General features: G+C 31.9%; 1 protein-coding gene across 2 annotated transcripts in view; it reads left to right on the top strand.

The window, feature by feature from the left end:
* Positions 1–24,616, top strand: part of LOC115886601 (laminin subunit gamma-1-like) — a 79,367-nt gene that overhangs the window by 32,503 nt on the left and 22,248 nt on the right. For both annotated transcript variants that reach the window (XM_030905837.1, XM_030905836.1), the window contains exons 5-12: positions 924–1,233; positions 6,534–6,719; positions 8,634–9,068; positions 13,195–13,415; positions 13,887–14,115; positions 20,550–20,759; positions 20,815–21,117; positions 22,445–22,736. In XM_030905837.1, the coding sequence (XP_030761697.1) occupies positions 924–1,233; positions 6,534–6,719; positions 8,634–9,068; positions 13,195–13,415; positions 13,887–14,115; positions 20,550–20,759; positions 20,815–21,117; positions 22,445–22,736 (2,186 nt within the window). The remainder of the gene's footprint in view (positions 1–923; positions 1,234–6,533; positions 6,720–8,633; positions 9,069–13,194; positions 13,416–13,886; positions 14,116–20,549; positions 20,760–20,814; positions 21,118–22,444; positions 22,737–24,616) is intronic.

Below are 24,616 nucleotides of genomic sequence, written 5' to 3'. Positions count from 1 at the left end.
AGTACATGTATATTATTTCGTATATTTTTCATTTTATTGATTTTATGGACAGCACTGTTCATTAAAATGTTGTATCCTATGTTACAGGGCTTGTTTCTCTCTACAATTTCCTGTCTCACAATATACCGTTTGTGTCTGGGGAGGGTTCATAGTTTCATAGTTGTCGATTTTCGAAAGAAATCAGTACATGTATATTATTTCGTATATTTTTCATTTTATTGATTTTATGGAAAGCACTGTTCATTAAAATGTTGTATCCTATGTTACAGGGCTTGTTTCTCTCTACAATTTCCTGTCTCACAATGTACCGTTTGTGTCCGGGAAGGGTTCATAGTTTCATATTTGTCGATTTTCGAAAGAAATCTGTACATGTATATTATTTCGTATATTTTTCATTTTATTGATTTTATGGAAAGCACTGTTCATTAAAATGTTGTATCCTATGTTACAGGGCTTGTTTCTCTCTACAATTTCCTGTCTCGCAATGTACCGTTTGTGTCCGGGAAGGGTTCATAATTTCATAGTTGTCGATTTTCGAAAGAAATCAGTAGATATATATTATTTCGTATATTTTTCATTTTATTGATTTTATGGAAAGCACTGTTCATTAAAATGTTGTATCCTATGTTATAGGGCTTGTTTCACTCTACAATTTCCTGTCTCACAATGTACCGTTTGTGTCCGGGAAGGGTTCATAGTTTCATAGTCCAAATAAGAATACTGTCCGATAACTATATCAGCGGTACTTAGCTTAATGGCTGCGAGTCAAACAACCTACAGGGTGAGCCAAAAGTACGATAATCACTAGAACCAAACAACTTAATAAGTAATGAAACATTATAATGAAAAAAACTGTCTAAATTTTTGTGTAAGACATTCTTCAAATTAAAGTTTTGAATTAATTTTTCTTGACTTTTTTTCAGGAATGGGTTACAGCAACGGAAATCATGATCACCCTGGATCGCATCAACACCTTCGGAGATGAAGTATTCGGCGATCCACAGGTACTCAGATCGTACTTCTACGCCATCGGTGACTTATCCGTAGGTGCCCGTTGCAAGTGCAACGGACACGCTACCGAATGCGTAGCTAGTACCGGTCCCAACCGTACTCTCAGCAGGGTGTGTCGCTGCGAGCACAACACCGCAGGACCAGACTGTGGAGAGTGTTTACCTTTTTACAACGACGCTCCTTGGGGAAGGGCTAATGCTCAGGATGCTCACGAGTGCAAAGGTAAGAATAATCTCAATTCTTAATCGGTGATCCTATTTTTAATAACAGAAATGGTGACCATGAGTCTGACAGAGTTCTAACGTTGATTGAAGAAATAAGGAAGTGCTCGACCTTATAGGCAATTTCGTGGCAAAAAGTGTCCGACCTAAAAGCTGACGTTACCGTCAAGGTGTCTGACATTTAGTTTAGCTCTGCGCCGTTGCGCGCTGATTCGTTTACAGCGCAGCGGATAAAGAATACTGTACCGTAGTTCTGCTTTCAGTCGACAGAATCAGTGATTGCCGGAGACAGTGTTGTCAGAACTACGGATTAATCCGTAGATTTACGGTTTTTGGGTACGGTATGTAAATAATACGGATTTTCTATCATTTAATATAATATTATATGATTAAACAAAGAACGGCGTCAGAGTTGGCTTGGAAATGAAGATCCCTGTTATTTCATATGTAAAATATTGTGGTAAATGTCAATAATCGTTATTTTCAAGCCAACTAAACGACTTTTTTCGATCATACGACATACTCAGTATCTATAAAAGAACTTTTATTTTTGTTGTTTATTCTATGTTTACCACGAATAAATTTTCGATATATAAACGCGGATTTTTTATCCAAAGATATTTTCGTCAAATGTATTACAGGTATTACACATTTTAATATGGCAACACCGTCGCTTTCAGATAGACACCGTCTTCGATATGCCTTCACTGGCCGAATTGGAGAAATTAAGTGTTTTATGCGTTGGCCGTAGAACGGGTGGTGGCTCTATCGTACAGCACTTGAGACATAAGGGTAAATCAAATCAGCTTTTTCACGAATTCGCCCATTAGATTGCGCATCTTCCCATTTCTTTCAGTCAATGGTTCTAGCTAAAAGATATTTTGGGTTTTGTGACGTACAGGTCTCCAGGAAGTAGATTTTCTTTTAATTTTTAAAACGGATCCCCACTCCGACTTAATAAGATCCCCATGCGATTTACTTCCACACATGTAAATGCCGACCCAAAAGTAACAGTTGCCAGCACGGTATAATTGAAACCACTAATTTATTCAATAATTTCGAAATTCTGATTGAAGCTCATCTATTTAAAAAAAGATGTAAATACGACAGCTATGAATATTTATAGTCTATATTTACGTAGCTGTCATCGAACTCTTAGACAGGCAAAAATAAATAACTAAATCGGAGTAGCATGTTCAGAGTGAATTGGTCCAATTTTCCCCTGAAATCAACGTGATTTATGGAGTTCGAAGGGCTCCTCACCTCAGGATATCGATCAAACTAGATCAACGGGCAAATTGAATTTTAAGACATTTATTAAACACACTTTGAAGTTTTTGTTGGGGCTTGCAGCACGCTACTTTTACACAGAGTCCCAAAACAGAAAATAAATAACTCTATGGCAAGTGAATAAGCTGTTTTATGGAAAAATATCTGACAAAGCACTAACGCTTTAAATCACGCAGCCACCGAGGACTTGAAACCGATTGGATTCTATGTAAAATTCTTACTTAAAAGATAATGTTTAGTGAAAGTACTTTTTTATTTATAAACATTTATTTGATTCCGTTTTTAGTATTTGTTCTTATAGCGGCAAAATAGATACATTATCTGTAAAAATTTCAACTGTCTAGCTATAACGGTTAATAAGATAGACCTTTCTGACAGACGGACGGACAGCGAAGTCTTAGTAATAGGGTTCCCGTTTTTAACCTTTGGTCCGGAACCCTAAAAAATAGTATTCATATTCAGAGGTGTACCTATAATATATAACTATATGGTACGACAAAAACAAACACCCACATTAATGAAACACAAAACGTATACCCGAAACTCTTCGGGATCTCTTTTATCAAAATTAAGCCCATATATCACCGACCGAGGCGGTACCAAGAGACATGGTAATGAGGAACTGGTACCTTTCTTTAGCGTTGGCGTAGGAAGTACCCGTAGGGTTCCAACAAAACTTTCGTAAAGAATATTGTCTGGTGCGCTCTTTTGTTTAAAACTGCGGGTACTGCTTTAGTGTGACGGCGTTTAAAATATAGATTAATCTTGTTTGAAATAAAAACGGTGGTAGTAGTACTACTGAATTATGCGTTTTTTATTTGTGTTGTTGGTTGGTTTTCGGTGTGTTTTCGTTGAGAGTTTGACGTGGGACGGAATGGTACCTTGGTATACCGGTACCGGTAGGTGATTTATTATTATTATTTTAAATGTGTGTTTTAATTTACTTTAAAAATGTCAAAAAGCTTTGTAGTGATAAGTATCTATTTCTTAAGTACTACTTATATGTACAGGGTGTACAGGGTATCCGGCAATAGTGCGTCGGGCATTTGTAGATCCTAAAATAAAAAAAACTTGAGAATTTTGTTTAAGTGTAAACCTAAAGTATGTACAAAGATGTATTTCAGAAAAATATTTTAACTTCTATAAGGTGGCTCAAAAAAGTGTGACTGGTTCGGAATGATTTTTTTTAAACGGAACACCCTGTATGTCATTGCATTTTAGGCTTCTTTTCAGATCACTTCACATAATGCTAAGATATGGATAAATATAATTCGATAGTTTCAGAGATATTAATAAATAAATAAAAAATATCTATTTTTCAAACCTTCATTAAAAAAATATTACAAATACAAGAACTGTCCTCAAATCAAAACTATTTTAGGTATTTACTTTAGATGGTCTATACTTACTTTGCTAAATATCGTAATCTTAAATCATAGAGGATGTTCAAAATTCTACGCCAAATTTTTTAAAATATAAAATAATTTTTCTTTGTTTTTTTTTAAATGGAACACCCTGTATATTATTTTTTTATTAGATAGATAATTAAAAAATGAGCATTTTTGTATTTAAAGTATTTCTAAATTTTTAATGGTTTCGCAGATACAGGCAGTATTATTTCATACGGCTCTTTCGGTAAAATACGAGAGAAAAATCATTGGGTCGCTTTCATAAAAATTTACTATGGAAAATGCCATATGAAATATAAAACTGCGAATATCTGCGAAACCGTTCAAAATTTTGAAGTACTCTAAATACAAAAAAATGGTTATTTTTTAATTCTCCATCTATTGAAAAATTAATATACAGGGTGTTCCATGTAAAAAAAAACGAAGATCCTGTGAACTGAAAGATGAACATCCTGTATAATTTACGATTACCATATTTATAGCAAAGTAAGTACAGAGCATCTAAAGTAATTACATAAAATACTTTTGATTTAAGACAGTTCTTGTATTTTTAGTAACTGTTCCATTTAAAAAAAACTATCCCGATCCACTCACACTTTTTTGAGCCACCCTATAGAAGTTAAAATATTTTCCTGAACTACATCCTAGAACATCCTTTAGATTTACACTTAAACAAAATTCCCAAGTTTTTTGCCGGGCCCTGTATGTACTACAGTGTCTAGAAGCTGTGAAAAAATGAAACTACCAAGTTAACATAAAAAAAGATATGGCCGTATGTGCCACAAGAAACGTGTATTTCGAACCTCTCAAGGGAATCAAAATTTATAGGATATTTTCCGTTGAGCTAGAACTAGCGATGGGAACTATCGAATGAATTAGACTATCGAATGGTTACTGAATGAATGATTTCAACTATCGAATGGTTTTATTCGAATAAAATCATTCATTCATTTGTATACTAAAGCATTTGTGACAACCTCGCCGTGCGACTAAATGGATATCGTTGAGCCACGACTATCGAATGCTTTTGATAAATGAAAAATGAAATTTAGTATTCGTTTGATTTTTGTGTGCGTCACTGGCATTATTAGTTCTTCAAATTTTTATAACTTCACCTTATAAATACTGTGCTATTTTTGCGTTTATTAAAATATTTAAAATACTAAAATAGTAGTTTTTTTAATTGATGATTGTGTGCGTGTGCAGGTGTCAAAATTTTTCCGAAAATTTGTGTGATTTTCCGTAGCCCGATCTTTCAATTATTTTATTTTATATGGTATATATGGTCTATCTTTTAATGGGAAATTTTGAGAAGTAGCAATTTTTAAGAGAAATGAGATGAACTTGAAGTTTTACACGTGCCAATTTAAAAAAAAAGTTAACGATGTTTGTACATATTTTGTTTATGCTAATTCTCTTACATGTAGTTTTCTGCGAAGAAATATTTCATTTATTTTTTAAAGTAAATGCCAGTAAAAGTAAATATTATTTTTAAATAATAATATAAAGTACCTAATATAAATATTTTTGATTTCTAATTTTTCATTTATATTTTCCTTCCATTACACTGCATGCTTAGAAAATTAATAAATGTTTATATTTCATGATTTTAAAGTTTGTTGTTAATATAACAAATTAGCTCTGTAATTATTATTATTTAATAAACCAACGATGCCAAAAATTAAAGATATATTATTTTTAAATATGATCTAATATAAATAATTTTGACATCTAATTTGTTGTTTATATTTTGCTACTACGTAAAAAAATGTTTATATTAAATTATTTTAAATTTTGTTGTTAATAGGTATAACAAATTATTACTGTTATTATTATTTTTATTAAACCAGTCTTTGTTTAAAAACATTAAAAATCATTTCCCTACATCCAAAATATTTTATTATCTAACCTAACCTAACAACAGAATATTAATAAAAAAAATGCAAAATATATAGACATACTATCCCTAACTAACTAAAGCCAAACAATAATATTCTTTGCTAATATCAACTAATACCAATATATGGCAACAGCGCCCTTCATAATGTATTTTCTGTGTAAATACTAGCACCTCAATAAAAAAAATAATGTGTCCTTATCTTTATATGACTCCGCAAAAAATCAAAGATGCCGGCTTCTTTCGAAAGAAATCTACGTCGCCGAGCGACAACTAAAATCCAGTTAATATTTTATTATAATCGATCCTGACGAATAAATGAATTTGATAAATGAATGAATTTTATAAATGAATGGTTTTTGCTGCCGAATTACTAGAATACAATATTTCAAGGCAGATGACGCATCTATTCGATAATTTTTATTCGAATAGTTTTCAACGAATGTTTTTTTACTAGCTATCGAATTATTCGAATGAATTGCAACTATCGAATGTTTCGATAGTATTCATTCGATAGTTCCCACTACTAGCTAGAACTATGAAATTTAACAAGTAATACCGTTTCTGTCTTGTCTGGTTTTTTATTTTTTTTAAATAGACACACATATTTTTCTTTCCTTTTTAATTTATTTGCTGTTAAAAGTAAAGGTACCTCTTTTTTGAATAGTGACCTATAAATTACTGACACTAGTTTTTCTTTTACAGAATGTAATTGTAACGGCTACTCCAATCGTTGCATGTTCGATGCCAAACTCTACGAACTAACTGGACATGGTGGACACTGTCTGGACTGCGCTGACAACAGAGACGGACCTAATTGTGAACGATGCAGGCCAAACTACTACATGAGAGAAGATGGATACTGTACACCTTGCGATTGTGACAAAACAGGTATTTAGTAGCAAAATAAAACACATCCCTCCCATGCGCTATACAGAGTTGTTCACCACATACAGGCCACGGAGTATTGTAGATTCTAGCTAAACGATTAGATTTTTACAAATTGTAAGTTTTGGGTTCGTTGAAGGACTATTTTAGAGCTACAATTTAAAAATATTTTTACAAGATACAGAGTGTCCCAAATAAATAAAAAATATTATAGTTGTATTTTTTTTAAATGGAACACCCTGTATATTATTCTATTTTTTGATTCTACGATTAAAATAAAGGTAAATATGATTAAGGTTTATCAAACTTAACCCTTACCGTTTTTGAAATATTTTCAGTTTTATGAAATTGCAGTAAAAATTTTAAGGCTTCATTTCTCCAAGGGTATGAAACTTTTTAATACTAAATATTTACTGAAGTTTATTTATTTACCAGATATTGTGTTGCAATAATAAACATTTTACTACCTTATACAGAGTGTCCAAAAATGTATATTAAATAATTACTAGCTTTAAACGGCAATAACTTGTTTAATTTAAATGGAACACCCTATATATTTTACGAATCAGATGCACAATGTAATTGTCTATCAAATTGTATTATACCATTTTTTACCCATCTCTTCAAGTTTTCGTAGAAAATGGATTTTCTTATAATTTAGACCTCATTTATCACTATACCCATGGAATATTGACATTTCAGATTTTTATAGCACCATATATGTACAAAATGTACAGGTGGTAAAGCCCATTGGCATACAAAAAAACTATTTAAATATTTGTAAAAGAGTATACCAATTAAATATACCACCATTATTTCCCACAAAAAAAATAGTTAATTACATACTTTAAATTGTTTTAAATTAATAAAATATTCTAAATAAATGTGGATTTGGCCCTGAAATCAATATTATAGTAAGTTATGATAATGAACGTCTCTGTTTTTATAAATATGCATTCGTCAAAAAATGAAATAAAATTTATAAGGTGTTACTTTTTACCATACTGTCTAATACACACGCAAAATTCAGTTTTTTAGTATTTGGAGCAATTATTATTAATCAAGGTAAACAGTCAATTAATGTAGTTTGAATACTGGGATCATATTAATTGGTCCTCTTTAACAAAACATATTTAAACAGTTTTTTTATTTTTTTAATTAAATAAGCGAACTATATCTAAAATATTACTATCTGTACCCTTTGAAATTTTTTTACATCTTTAAAAATTTGTTACATCTTTAAAAATAAGCTAAAATGTCAATATTCCAGGGGTATAGTGATAAATGAGGTCTAAATTAGAAGAAAATGCATTTTCTACTAAAACTTGAAGAGATGGGTAAAGAATGGTGTAATATAATTTGATAGACAATTACATTGTGCATCTGATTCACGTAAAATATATAGGGTGTTCCATTTAAATTAAACAAGTTATTGCCGTTTAAAGCTAATAATTATTTAATAAAAAAATTTGGACACTCTGTATAAGGTAGTAAAATTGGTATTATTGCAACACAATATCTGATCAATAAATAATCTTCAGTAAATATTTAGTATTAAAAACTTTCATACCCTTGGAGAAATGAAGCCTTAAAATTTTTACTGCAATTTCATAAAATTGAAAATATTTCAAAAACGGTAAGGTTTAAGTGTGATAAACCTCAATCAAATTTACCTTTGTTTCAATCGTAGAATCCAAAAATAGAATAATATACAGGGTGTTCCGTTTAAAAAAATAAAACTATAATATTTTTAAATTGTAGCTCTAATAATCTTTCAACGAACCCAAAACTTACAATTTGTAAAAATCTAATCGTTTAGCTACAATACTCCGTGTCGTATGTGGTGAACAACCCTGTATACAATCAACATTTTGATGTGTTTTTAAAGTTAATTATTTCATACTATTTCAATTTTAGGTGCCGCGTTTCAACAGTGCAACTCTGAAGGCAAATGCCAATGCAAACCGGGAGTCACAGGCGAAAAATGTGACCGTTGTGACGAAAACTTCTACGATTTCTCCAAAACCGGTTGCAAATCTTGTGAATGTGACCTATCGGGATCACCACTAAACAAACCCCGCTGCGATCCATACAACGGAGTGTGTTTCTGCAAAGAGAATGTGGAGGGCAAACAATGTGACGTTTGCAAACCTGGATTCTTCAACCTGGATACCGAGAACGACTTTGGATGCACTCCTTGTTTCTGTTTCGGACATTCGTCCAAGTGTCAATCGGCACCTTCGTACGCTAGGTACACTCTGGAGAACAGTTTCTCCAAAGGTGCTGAGAAATGGCGGGCCGAAGACCGTTCTGGTCAGAATGTGGCTGTCAAGTATGACAGGATAACTCAGAGTAAGTTTTTTTTTTGTAATTTTATTTTATTTTTTGCTCAGAGGCTATCAGGTCTTCTATTAAAATTTTTGCATTATTATTTAGTTAAAGTACCGTATGGGGACAATCGACAATCGATAATAATTTTGGTGAGGTCAGTCTCCAGATGTCATTTACTAAAAATTGACATAAAATTTGGTAAAAATTAAGGGTGTATTCCTTTGAATAAGAAGACTAAGGAAGGAGCATATCAAAAATCTTAGGTACACCGCGATGGGCCTCAAATATGGCCGGCTTAAATTCCGGTTTATCAGTGTCGTTCTAATTTTATTTAAAAAATGTAAAACTATGATGTAGGGTAGACGTGGGGTAGTGAATAAATGTTGGTAGTTATTAAAATTGTTATAAAAATATATAATTCTAATAAAAATAGATAAGTTATAATAAGTATTTATTAACACAAACATCCGATACGCTACTGAAGCAGGTAAGTCAAATTAACGTATCTAAATTCATTGACATCTAATCTTTGACAAGTAATAAATAAAAGCTAAAATGCAAGCAATATATAATTTAGTTAATTTAAGTGAATTTCATAAATGATCTGTTTACTGATGCTAACATGTATATTATATAGTCACTTACTAGCGATAAGTTGTTCCATTATTTCACTCAATTTTTGCCGAGATCTACCGCACGCTACACAACCAACTATTTTAGAGTCTTTTTCGATAAATCGCGATAGTGTCACTGTTAATTTGAGTTCTGCCACAATTTCCATCTAGATTTACTACCTTTATACAACAATCAGTAGTAGAATAAATAATAAATAACATAAAATAAGCTCCGTAAAGACTGTACAAAATTACAAACCAAATTCAAATGTGTCAAATGAATCGTCAAACAGAACTGTCAAGGATCCCCACCCTAGAGAGCTTTTATGGTGGCTTTTCCGCCCACCATGCATGAATCCCCATTATGCTCCTTCCTTAGTCTTCTTATTCAAAGGTGTATTCCGTTGCTTACCTTGGTTATGGTTTTATGTTCCGTTTCTATCGGTTTCCTGAAAGTTTCTTATTACGGAACACGGTTCCTGAAAAATTCGGTTATAACCATAGATAAAAGAAAATAATCTTCTATTAAGATAGATATGAAACTTAATAATAAAATTTTGGGTCAAAGCGCCCCTCCGTGTTCTTAGTAGAGACTACGTTTAACCCAGCGCCTTCGCCTTTTCTGCTGTAAATATTTTTTATGTTTATATTTGATTTCAAAGGATTTAGTTTTAAAGTTACACTGATATATTAGTATATCAGAGTAACTTTAATAAAACATAAGAATATATATATTTTACAGTTTATTAAATATAAATTTTGACTACAGGGTAGAAAGTAAATCACAATATTTGATAAAACTTATAAGTATATATACCATTTTTACAGTTAATAAATAATAAAACTATTTCTGACTACGATATTTAAAATTTAGATAGATAGAATATTAAAAAGCATACCGGTATTTGCAGACGCAGGCCCAAATTCAATAAAAACCAAAACTTTTCCTGCGAAAATCGGGCTTTTTTCACAGAAAAGGTATTTTTTTGATTTACCAACAATCATTGTCAAGTTGACAATATACAGGGTGTTTCCTAATTAGTCTAAAAAATTGTGGTGTGATTCCTCATGTGTTCTTAAAACAATTTTTATATAACCATTAGGTCTAAAGTACTTCCTTTCTGATCTACAGGGTGTTAAAAATTAAAAAAAAAATCGATATTTTGCTTAACATAAATGGTACACTACTGCTTTTTTAAAGAAAATATTTTTTTTTTCTTGACTGGCCATCCTTTTTCAACAAAATTGATCTTTTGAGTTTTTCTTGTTCATCAAACGGTTGCCGAGAAAAAAATAAATATACTTATTAAGAGTCCGCCTTAATCCGTTTTCTAACGATTTATTTATTTTTTAGGTTCATTAGGAAACACCCTGTATATGCATATCACAGGCAACCAAATAAACTAGTAACCTCTAAAAATTATTTTTCCTACCACTAGAGACATACCGTGTTTTTAGTGAGTATAAATTATTTTATCAAAATTTCACCATATAAGTTTCCAGGCAATGGTTATAACCATAGACAAACAAATAAAAAGAGACTGACAAATCTCATGGTAAAGAGTGGGATCGCGTTCCCGTAGCGAAACTCAGAATAACAATTTTGAAACCAATTAGCAGGACCATGGCAGGACGTACGTCTTTATTGCTATCTTTCTTTATTATGTGTGCTTCATATGAAAAAGAAAGAGATATGTATAAAACGTATCGTAAGACATTATCGCACATTCTGGCTGGCGGGAAATTTAAATTATCCGTTATTAGTAGTATCCTTTCATTCTGAAACTGAAAATTTTCACTTAAACTGATTTATTCCCTATACCACGTAAAGGGAACGTGGTGTAGGGAATAAATCAGTTTAATTGAAAATTTGCAGTTTCTTTCAGAACGAAAGAATACTACTATTATAAGGGAAATTATAAAAAAAGCAAGAATTGTACTGTTTTATAAACATATTTATTTATACATAAAAATAAATAAACTTTTTATAATATAATAACAAAAAATAACCGTGTTTATTCCACCCACCTACCAATTTTAAATACAGAAGAACTGACTGCTGCAGGAAACAATCGGCCAATTTTTTTAAAGGACATTAAAAATCTCATTTTCGAAAAAAGTGCCTAATTGCAATAACAAGGTGAATATTCAAGCAAAGAAGCCTTTACGAGAATCATGATCCTGAACCATTTTCAAGTCCAGTTTTAATCCTAAAACAAAAGTAAAATAGGTATATTAATAAAGTTTCTGGTTACTAGCTATAAACTACCTACCCAAAAATGAAAAAAATTAATTGTATTAATTTGTTATGTTAAGAGAGGTTTGAAATATTTTTGACACTACTACTTCTACTTTTTTCTTAAGAAGATGATAAATATAACTACTTACTTTTATTTTACGGGTGTCTTTAACATATCTATCAGAGAAAAGGGGCACCAATACATACATATAGATGATACTGGCTCCTGCAGCAAATAAAATAACAAATAGTATAACCTACAATTATAAGTAACAAAATATAAATAGCTATATGGAACAAAGGAATTTGTTCCCTATCCATATTCATAAGTCAATGAAATGGAGAGTTTAAAAAAAAGATAAATCACCAAAAGAAAAATTAACAAACATGACGAATTGTCATGATGTTGTTGAACGAAATTTTGCGTTGTTCTGAATTGCGCTACGGGAACGTTGTCCCTCTCTTTGCCATTTAATTTGCCAGTCTCTTTTTATTTGTTTGTCTATGGTTATAACTGTCACCAAACTAACCAGCGCGAGAAGGCTGGTTTTTCTGGTTTTGTTTGTCAATCAGTGTCATACAGAAGTCAAGCAAATATTGGAAGTTCGAGTGAAATTCTCATTTAGTTTCTAAAATGTGTAATAATATTTTGTATTTACATCCAGAAGTAATGGAGGTAGGCAGTAAAGGTAAATAAATTTCATTAACTAAATAGAATTACTTTTTAGGACCATTTAAATTTATCATGCAGCCATTGTTTCTTAAAGTCAGGAACATTTAAAGAAAACATCAAAAACAAGACAACAAGTAATCGTGAATATTTTTTAAACTATAAAAATATAAATATTGATTAGATTTGTTTATTTATTATTGATCTGTTTTAATATTGGACCTGCAAATCTTCACTTGAGCTGTCTAACGAGTTTCATAGTTTATTAATAAAGTACTTTTCAATATTAAACTCCAATGAGAAGAAGAAGCAAACGTAAAAGCAGAGAATGGGTACATTAAAAATGCATAAAAGATAAATTTTATAATAGAGGTATTGAAATTTAGAAAACGTCAACATTTGACGTTTCCAATATTTTACCAAACCGTTCCGTATCAAACCGATGTTTTTCAGGAACGGGAAGAAGAAAGGATAGATTTTTAGAAAGGATAGATTTAGTACGGGACAAGTAAATGAAGTCTAGGGATTGACCTCGGCAAAATTATCGTCGATTGTCATTCTCCAGCCGTCTTTGACGCTACTTTTTTTTCGATCATACGGTACTTACATGCATTTACACCACAGGTATTGGTGTGCAATCTGAAAGAGACGAATCCATCTACTTCGTGGTACCAGAACGGTTCCTAGGAGACCAGAGAGCTTCGTACAACCAAATCCTGGAATTCTCCTTGAGAATAGGTGACAGCAGAGCTATTCCAACAGCTGCTGACGTCATTCTGGAAGGGAGCGGTAAACGCATCACCATCAACATTTTCGGTCAAGGCAATCCCATCCCTGGCATACAGGTAAAACATTAAATATCATATCGTACGTACGTGGTAAAGTCAAGGACTTATGAGACTACCCTTGTATGTTAATTACTTTATTAGTTATTAATCCTTTGCTACAATATTTTTCTGTCCCAGCCACTGAACTCGATTGACAACAACCGTCAATTTCAGTCAATTTATAAACAGTTCATTTAATACAATAGTAACCTGGAAATAAACAAAGTTCCTACCAGCAGCTGTAATACAAATATACGGGAAGATTAATAAATGCAACATTTGTGTCGTTTTAAAATGGGATAAATACACTAATTTTAGTAAGAAATAAAATTATCTATGTACCACGGAAATTAACAAATGTTAATAACCTCGGGCAATTATTGTCTCTCGGGCCATAGGCCTTGATACATAAATAACTATTATTGAAAAAGAGATATAGTGAGATACTTAGTTAGGTAAGAAATTTAACTATGGTCATTATTTTTCTAGACTCAAACTTATCAGTTCCGTTTGCATGAGGACCCAGAATACCAATGGCAACCTAGATTGAGCTCTAGAGATTTTATTTCCCTGCTTACCAACTTGACAGCCATCAAAATCCGCGGAACTTACTCACCACAAGGAGTGGGATTCCTGGAAGACGCTAAATTGGAGACAGCCCTGAAAGGAGGTCCGGGAGACTCGGCTCTATGGATAGAGTACTGCGAATGTCCTACTGGTAAGTAGATAACAAAAAGTCTGTGAGATATAGAGAAATCAATAAAAGTTGACATGTGCGTCACTAAATTAACGTAACAGAGTTTGTTTAGAGTTAGACAGTTTGTTTAGTTGTTTAGAAAACAGTTACCGATGGTAGATTAAATTGGCTATTCCTCTAAGGTTACACAAGAATATTTAGTTTTAGTAATTGTCTAACATTATTAATTACAATATAGTAAAAAATATATTTCCAAAACTTAAGCTTGATTTTCATGCATCCGTTGTCCGACGATACGATGGTACGATATTCATTTTATTGGTTGAATTTACAGACTACGATTGGTAGAAACGGTTAACCAATCGAAGCATTTAAATTCAACCAATAAAATTAATATCATATCATCATATCGTCGGACAACAGGTGCATGAAAATCAAGCTTTAAAATCGTAAAACCGCTGGGTAATACGCAGTGACTAACTGTTCTGACGGTCCGCCTTTTATAGGTTATAATTCACGGTGTTAAACTATTTAAAAAATCGTTTATTATTCCTTATTTTTGACTGGACTTATATCAAACCATGTTATTATTATACCGGGTGTTGCATCGTCGAGCGGGACATAGGAAATCCCATGTAAATTTTAATGGGGTCATTTATTGGCTTCCCTAATTATTTTAGAGAATAATTCTATTTAGGTTTATTGAAGAGCACTAAAACCCACATTCAAAAGAATAACTTTAGATATTTTTGATTAGCCCGTTTACGAGTTATCGCCGATTTCTTTTTAAATATTTCTCCTTCCTTATGGTCCTGTATTTACTTATGAGCACCAGTCAAGGTAAAAGATAACTGTCAAATGAAGTTGTCATTACAGAAATTTATCTATTTAGTGCTTTATTATTATTATTAAAAACTCATACCTACATCGAAAATATTAGTCATGAATTACACTACCGAAGGAAAAGTATTGATGATTAAATGGTATTATCAAGGAAGTAGTTATCAAAAGGTGTCGGACATGTTTGCTGCTCTGTATCCGAATAGACCGATACCAGGAAAATCTACAATCGGAAGGAATATCCAGAGATTTGAGACCAAAGGTACCCTAATAAATAAATGCAGATGTGAAGCAAGGCAGGAACAAAGAGAAGATGCAAGAAATGATACCGACTTGGAAGTTTTATTGTGCGTGGAAGAGAACGATGGAAAGATCAGCACAACTGAGGATAAAATAGGAATAGATCACACAATAGCGTTTCGAATTTTGAAACGACATAAATACTATTCCTTCAAATATGAAAAGCACTAAGAGCTACGAGATGGGGACGAAATACGGCGGCAGGCGGCTTGTTTTGATATGACGAATGCACGTTTACCTTAAATAATGAACCTAATGTTCAAAATTATCGATATGGGAAGAAAGAAAACCAACACAGGTTTGTCGAAACAAGGACGCAATATCCACAGGAAGTAAATGTTTGGGCAGGGATATTCGGACACAATATTATCGGGCCATTATTTCTTACGCGAAATTTAAATGCAGAATATTAGTTGGAACTACTCGAAAATCATATTTTACCTGCTTTACTTGATGCCGCTAGGGAAAATCAGGAAGTTTGGTACCAAATGGATGGCTACCAGGCACATAGTACCCTGGCTGTTCCGGAATATTCAGACAATAGTTTTAACGGAAACGTTATTGGCCTAAATCATACAGTAAATTGGCCAGTAAGGCCTCCTGATATTTCGCCAAACGATTTCTTTCTCTGGAGCCATTTAAAAAACAGGATATACAAGGATAAAAAATACCCAAATCTAGACGAGTTAAAAAATGCTATTTCTGCCGAATGCAATAGAATTTCATTTTACCAACTAGCGAATGTAAGAAGAGAATTTTATGATCGCCTGGGTTATTGTCTAGCAGTCGACGGAGGAATATTTGAACATCTTCTTAAATCCTAAAGTTCTAACAATTTAATAGTACCTAAATTAATAAGTTATTGAATATTGTAATAATACCATAATTAACCTTGTAATTGATTACTTTATTTTACTTTAATTCATATTAATTTGTATTTATAAATACATCTTTAAGATTTCCGATGTAGGAATGAGTTTTCAATAACAATAAAGCACTAAATAGGTAAATTTCTGAAACGACAACTTCATTTGACAGTTATCTTTTACCTTGACTGGTGCTCATAAGTAAATACAGGGCCATAAGAAAGGAGAAATATTTAAAAAGAAATCGGCGATAACTCGTAAACGAGCTAATCAAAAATATCTAAAGTTATTCTTTTGAATGTGGGTTTTAGTGCTCTTCAATAAACCTAAATAGAATTATTCTCTAAAATAATTAGGGAAGCCAATAATTGACCCCATTAAAATTTACATGGGATTTCCTATGTCCCGTCCGACGATGCAACACCCGGTATATAAAAGAGTCTTTTATTGACATCGAGTCATTCAATAATTTTCCCAATCAGCTCGATATATTGATAATGTTACTAGTATTACTCATCAAGCAATACTACTCTTATATTAATCAATTAACCGTAAACAAATATATCATAATATAATTTTCACTTATAATTAGTAGTGGGAACTATCGAATGAATACTATCGAAACATTCGATAGTTGCAATTCATTCGAATAATTCGATAGCTAGTAAGAAAACATTCGTCGAAAACTATTCGAATAAAAATATCGAATAGATGCGTCATCTGCCTTGAAATATATTAATTCGGCAGCAAAAACCATTCATTTATAAAATTCATTCATTTGTAAAATTCATTTATTCGTCAGGATCGATTATAGTAAAATATAAACTGGATTTTAGTTGTCGCCCGGCGACGTAGGTTTCTTTCCTAGAAACCCGACAGGCGGTTGGCGGTCGGTGGCAATGGTATGAAAAAAGCCGGCATCTTTGATTTTGAGTCAGATAAAGATAAGGACACATTATTTTTTTTATTGAGGTGCTAGTATTTATACAGAAAATACATTATGAACGGCGTTGTTGCCGTATATTCGTATTAGTTGGTATTAGCAAAGAATATTATTCTTTGGTATTATAATTAGTTAGGGATAGTATGACTATATATTTTGCATGTTTTTTTTATTAATATTCTGTTGTTACACTACAATAATACTTTTTATTTTGAATGTAGGAAAATGATTTTTAATGTTTTTTATGCAAAGACTGGTTTAATAAATAATAATAACAGTAATAATTTGTTATACCTATTAACACCAAAATTTAAAATCATTTAATATAAACATTTTTTTAAATAGTAGCAAAATATAAACAACAAATTAGAAGTCAAAATTATTTATATTAGATCCTATTTAAAAATAACATAGTCTCTAAATTTTTTGGCAACGTTGGTTTATTAAATAATAATAATTACAGAACTAATTCGTTATATTAACAACAAATTTTAAAATCATGAAATATAAACATTTATTAATTTTCTAAGCATGCAGTGTAATAGAAGAAAAATATAAATAAAAAATTAAAAATCAAAATTATATATGTGTATTACTTTGTATTAGTATTTAAAAATAATATTTGCTTTTACTAGCATTTACTTTAAAAAATAAATGAAATATTTCTTCGCAAAAATCTTACCTACATGTAAGAGAATTAGCATAAACAAAATACAAATATCGTTAACTTTTTTTTTAAATTGGCACGTGTAAAACTTTAATCAATCAATTTAATTTTCTCATCCCAAAATTTGAGTTCGATAACCATTTACTTATAACCACATTACCACATTACTTAAATATGATTATTAAGTTCCAACTAATTCATATTACTAAAACATCTAAAATACAAATACATATGTATTTTTAAAATTAATTGTAAGCTCAACTCATCTCTCTTAAAAATTGTTACTTCTCAAAATTTCCCATTAAAAAAATAGACCATATACCGTATAAAATTAAATAATTGAAAGATCGGAAAATCACACAAATTTTTCGGAAAATTTTGACCACCTGCACACGTACACAATCGTCAATTAAAAAAACACTACTACTTTAGTATTTTAAATATTTTAATAAAGGCAAAATAGCACAGTATTTAGAAGGCAAGTTATAAAAATTTCGAAGAACTAATAATGCACTGACGCAGACAAAAATCAAACGAATACTAAATTTCATTTATCAAAAGCATTCGATAGTTGTGGCTTAACGATAACCATTTAGTCGCACGGCGAGGTTGTCACATATGCTTTAGTATACAAATGAATGAATGATTTTATTCGAATAAAACCATTCGATAGTTGAAATCATTCATTCAGTAACCATTCGATAGTCTAATTCATTCGATAGTTCCCATCGCTACTTATAATATCACAAGAGCTTAAATTATTTTCGGAAATTTTTTTGAGGGCACGAATATTTTGAAAATTATCCCGAGTCGAAGACGAGGGATAATTTTCCTAAAATATACTGTGCCCGAAAGAAAATTTCCAGGAATAATTTAAGCTTGCGTGGTATTCGGTAAGAAAATTTCACACCTAAATTTGAAAAAAAATATTAATCAACATGACATTTTAAAATAATTTCAATTTGTTAAGTTGGCCAAGGTATTGATGTTTTGACATATTATGTGTTTTGTCATTTTTGTTTGCGATTCTGTTCATTGTAGTTCAGCTTTAGTTAAATAAAGGCGGCAGAACTATATTTTTTAGAACATGGCAATTTCGAAGAAATTCATATGTAGGTATATCTAACATATTTCCTTAAATAAAAAATATTACCAACCTTAGTTACATCAAATGCTAAAACTCAAATGGGTAATATTTCAATATATAGACATTGTAGTTTTTTCACATTATGATTGTAGATCTTATGTTTACCTTTTCAACTGTCAAAAAATTTCCACTAAAGTTTCGTGGCGCCTCGAAAAAATGTCCGGAAATTTTTTCAGTTGCCATGGTAACTAGTCAACATTAAAGCATGTTATTGGTTGAAAAGTAGAGGTGTGAAATTTTCATTATAATAAAATTAAATCATAAAAATATTGTAATTCTATTTCCGCTGTTTAAGTGAAAAGTTTTGTTCTTAAATATCTACTATACATATTAGGTTCGTTCCAACCCGCGTAAGAAACGGTTTCTTACAGTAAGGAGTTTGCGCAGAAGTTGAAAAGCGTTCCAACCGGATTTACTGTCGGTTAGTAAATCATCATATTTTTCTGTTCCATCTTAAATTGAAAACTGTTTGAAAACTGTCAGAACGGTTTGCAAAATTTTCTCGTATCATTTATCCGACGCATGCGTATTACCGTTATAACCACGCCATAACTAATACAATAATAGCAAATTTGATTATACTCGTATCTGTTTGAATAATTTAAACGGGCTGTTTAACTAATTAAAGACTTGTGAATAGATATCATGAGTGACGAAGAGTATAGTACTGAGATTAGTGACGTGTCGTCCATGGAAAGTAGTGATGAGGAGGATTTAGAATTGCTACTAGATGAGCACAGAATTTATAATCAAAATTATATAGGTAAAATCGACATTTTTGCACATAAATTTATCTAATCTCTTATTGTGTTAATATTTTCAGAGGAAACCGTGCCTCAATATTCCAATGAAGTTTTCTTTGAATATTTTAGGCTTACAAGACAAAGTGCTAATCACGTACATAGCTGAAAGGTTTGAAATAAGCCAGCATTTTAATAGCCAAGTTGGCCAATATGGCAATATTCGTGCTTTGCATCAAGTAAAATATAAAATAATCATTTGCTGAAATTGGTGTATTTTCTTTAAAGATAATTACCTTGTTGAGTCATTTTCCTAGTTTTTTCAGAGACAACAACCACAGCAACAACCTTGTTTACTCAATGTTGCCTTAGACGAATTTTAGGTTATGTTATTTTATTTAAAATTGACACTTGACAGACAAAATGTTAAGCAGGTGTTCCTACCCTAGTTTCAAATTGGTCAGAAAACAATTAATTTTACAGACATGCGCATTGGACAAGATTTGCAAATTGTTGCAAATCTGTTTATGATTCATGGTTGGAACGAACCTATTATAAACGTGTGTTGAAATATTAATTTTGTGGAATATATGTCAAGATAAAACGAGATGTTATTAACGAAATATCATCGTAACAATAGATATTTTAGAAACGTCTATGTTTACTTATTTGACTGATATTTATGAAAAAAAAATCCTTTGCCTTGGGTACAGATACCGCCACGTTTTAGAAATAGCTCAAAACAAAACAAAATTGAATGAGGTAACAAGAAAGGCCAAAAAAATACCCCCACGCCCTCTTCACGAGTAGTTTTCAGGCGCTTTTAAGCAAAGTCAAAGTAAAAAGAGTAGCCGTGGCAACAGTGCAACGTACATTCTTGGCGTACACGACAGCTTTTATTAATTTACCTATATTTTTAAATTACAATACTGAATTTGTTGATTTGTTTCAGGATATATTGGACAGTTTTGTGAATCTTGTGCCCCCGGGTACAGACATTTTCCATCTCACGGTGGCTCGTTCTCAAACTGTATTCCTTGCGATTGTAACGGCCACGCTGACATTTGTGAATCCGAGACTGGAAAATGTATCTGTCATCACAACACAGCCGGAGAGAACTGTGAATTCTGCGCCAGAGGATACTACGGCAACGCTCTGGCCGGTAGGCTTAAAAAAATTCACATTTTTTAGACATTTTTGACAAGTTTTTCTTACAGGAACCTCCGAGGATTGTCTACCGTGCAACTGTCCAGACGGGGGCGCCTGTATCCAGCTGGAAGAAGACGTCATCATGTGTACAGAGTGTCCCACTGGATACACCGGCCCGAAGTGTGACATTTGCGCTGATGGTTACTTTGGGGATCCCAGAGGTCTTTTTGGAGCTGCCAGGCCTTGTGAAATATGCGCCTGTAACGAAAACATAGACACTAATGCTGTAGGAAACTGTAACACTACGACAGGGGAGTGTTTGAAGTGTATCTACAACACTGACGGTTTGCGGTGTCAAAAATGTTTACCAGGTATGTTTCTGCAATTTTGATAAGGTTAGAGTTTAAAGTTTATGGGGAGAATATACAGAGTGTCCCAGAAATAAGTGCAGATATTTTAAGGGGTGGTAGATCTCGATAAAAGAAACATATTTTCTCTTTACTGTTTTTCAAAATTTTCAAAAAAAAATACTTTTTGTTTAAATTTTGAGAACCACTGTATCTTTTCTGGGTTTTCTTTCTTGTAAATTTAATCTACTACATACCTATGTTGCCATATTATCAAGAAATAATGTTTTTTAATTAAAAAAATTCCAAAATTTTATTAAAAAAGTTCCAAATTTTTATTTTTTTTTCCGCGAAAAAACCCTCATAGGCGTGTTTCTGGGGTCGAAATATACTACTAGGTAAAATATTTGCACTTATTTCTGGGACACCTTGTATAGCATCATCAGCCGATGATTAAATTTATTTCTACAAATTCAGCGTTTATACCGGGTGCGTCTCAAAAGTGACTCACCTAAAGGACTCATCCCTATAACTTTTTTATTTATTCAGGTAAAAAAAAACGATATTTGGTTTGTGAGTATATGATATAAATTAGTATTTAGTGGCGTATTCAATTGTTTTCGGTCACTTCCGGTTTCACCGGAAATGACTACAATATTTGATTTTTAAATGGCACCCTCGGTATTTCATATGTCAACTTTTGACATTTTCGCATATGGTTTATTTCAAATTGTAACATACGCGGTTCATAACGACAATTTGACTCAAAATACCAAGTGTGCGGTATCAAATTATTCGTAAAAAAATGTTTTTTCCAAATATGCTAATGAACCACCCTTGTTCTATTTAAAAAAATTGAGATATGATTAAAAATACGATTTAAGCATCTTTTAACCGTCCAGGACACGAAAAACATTAGACGATCAAATCTATCTTTCCAAGGCTCCTTGATTAAAAATTAGTGTTTTTAACACAGCCATGGCACTCTAGATTGTAATAATTTAAAATACAATTTTTTAAGCGAAAATGTCAAAAGTTGACATATGATATGTCATTCTATTCAGAGTGTCATTTTCTATCGAATAAAGTAAACATATACCGAGGGTGCCATTTAAAAATCAAAAGTTGTAGTAATTTCCGGTGAAACAGGAAGTAATCAAGAACAATTGAATTCGTCAATGAATCCTAATTTATGTTATATACTAACATACCAAATCTCGTTTTTATCTGAAAAAAAGGGGTGAGACACTTTTGAGACGCACCCAGTATACAAAAAAAACTTGTATTACCTTCATGATGGTGTAATTTTAATTAATTAAAGAATTGCCTCATATTTTGTTATTTTACCTAGGCTACTATGGAAATGCGTTGGTTCTGCCTAAAGGCGATTGTAAGAGATGCGAGTGCTACCCGGTCGGTACTCAGCTGGACAAAAATCAAGAAACTATTTGCGATCAAAGCACGGGGGCGTGCTTGTGTAAGCCTCACGTTGTTGGCAAGAATTGTAATCAGTGTGAAGATGGGTACTTCAACCTTGGAAGCAACGAGGGATGCGAGAGCTGTAGCTGTGATCCCGTCGGATCATACAATCAAACTTGCGATGTTTACACTGGACAGTGTTATTGTCGACCAGGCGTTACAGGGTAAGGCCTCTCCTCCGCTCTAATAAATTTGTCCTCCGAAACACAGTCTGAAAGAATTAAATAATCCTTAGAGATATGTTGATATAGGGAGATCATGGAACAATTATGTTTACATAAAAAATCGCTAAAATTGAAATACAAATAATTATTATAATAAATGGAGATTGTGGTTTTTTAAGAGAACCGGCTTTACATTTATAGAAACTGTATATAAACATAATTATTATAATATACTTACCCTTAAATTATAAAAACACTAATCACCCACGCATTGAGACGCTCACCTGTTGAAAAAATTGCTTAGATTAAAATGTTCTTCGTCTTTCCTCTAAATACGTTTTCAATTGATTACTTAATTCGCATCAGCTTCACAAGGAGTCACGTGACATGACGTCATTTTTTACTAAATATATTATGGTAAATTCACACAAGTTTTGTGAATATGTCTAGAGATATGCAATTTTATAAGATTGTATTTCTGATTTAAATTTTTTATTTTTTGAACTCACAAAACTCATTTTGAAAATACTATCGTTTAGTAATAATCATTTAATATTAATAAACTGTTTTGCAAAATTACATTTTTTAAAATGCATCTGGCTTATACAGGGTGAGTTTCCTACGATGTTCTCTATGGGTATCTCGGAAACTACTGGGGATAGAGAGTCGGTTAAATGGGGAAAGAATCGCAGTTTTGTGGGGTCATCAATATGCGCCTTTTAGATCTTTGAAAAAGTTCATGGCTTACTAGATATTTCGAAAAAAACAAATTTTGGCTTTTTTAAAAATTGTCCCTAATTCCATTATAATCTATTTTAGACAAAAAGTTTTCAGGTAAAAGTTGTAGATAATCACATCCCTAATGAGATTGTGTTCTCCGACTTTTTCTAAAGCCTGTCATTTTTGACATACGACACAAACATATGTTTTATTAAATGGAAACCATATAGTTGGCCATGACTTCATAAAAAGCGCCATCTTTTAAGCTTTTCAGCTATATAGGCTATAATATGTTTCTTTCGCAAAATTACTGAGTTATAGCCAATTCTTATCTTTCTTGACTAATTTCACTTAGTTAGCCATGGAAACAAGTTCAATCGTCGTTGCTCTCAGAAATATGAAATTGTCACATCCAATCTTTGTAAATTAAAATAAACAAAAATTGTAAATAAGAGTTTTTCACCGCGCTTCAGCTGACAGTTGTGACGTCATTGTAGCCCTTGTCAAAGCCTTCGTGGCCTTGTCATGATAGTGTGTATTATTAGTTGCCTATGGTAAACTTATATAAAAATAACAGCTGAGAAATTTTGAGTTAATTATTTTGTCAATTTTAAATGTGAAAAGGTGTCTTTAAATTTTAGAGCTATAGAGTGTATAAATACGTTCATTTCGTGTTGTGGATTGTGACAAAGTGCATACTTGTGCCCACGATTTTGTTTATTAATTATTTTAAACAAAATATGGAAGTACTCTAAAAGAATGAAGAAAAGCGTGTAGGATTATTGGAACTGCTTTTCTTAAAAAAATGCAGTTTCGAAGTATTTAATACGATTTATACAGTTAATTTTCTATAATGCATACATATAAGGTGTTTAAATAAATAAACTATAACGTTTTAATTCGGTAACTCAAGGAAGAAAGAGTGTGTGTATTATTGGTTGCCGGATAAGGACTAATAACCATGACAAGGGTTACAATGACGTCAAAGCGAGTAGTTTTCGCATGCACGTGGCGGACACTTTTGGCTGAATGATAACAACAAGGTTTACAAAAGAACTTATGAATTGAGAGAAGCACTCGAAGAGGCGAAACAGGAGAAGTTTAATTAAGTCGACCGGTCGTTCGGTGAGAATAGCTAGAAATTCAAAAAAGATGCATTT

Source organism: Sitophilus oryzae, unplaced genomic scaffold, assembly GCF_002938485.1.
Source record: "Sitophilus oryzae breed Bouriz unplaced genomic scaffold, Soryzae_2.0 scaffold_494_pilon_pilon, whole genome shotgun sequence".
NCBI classification, from domain to species: Eukaryota; Metazoa; Arthropoda; class Insecta; order Coleoptera; family Curculionidae; genus Sitophilus; species Sitophilus oryzae.
Note: the sequence above shows the minus strand (reverse complement) of the source record. Positions and strands in the feature narration are given on the sequence as shown.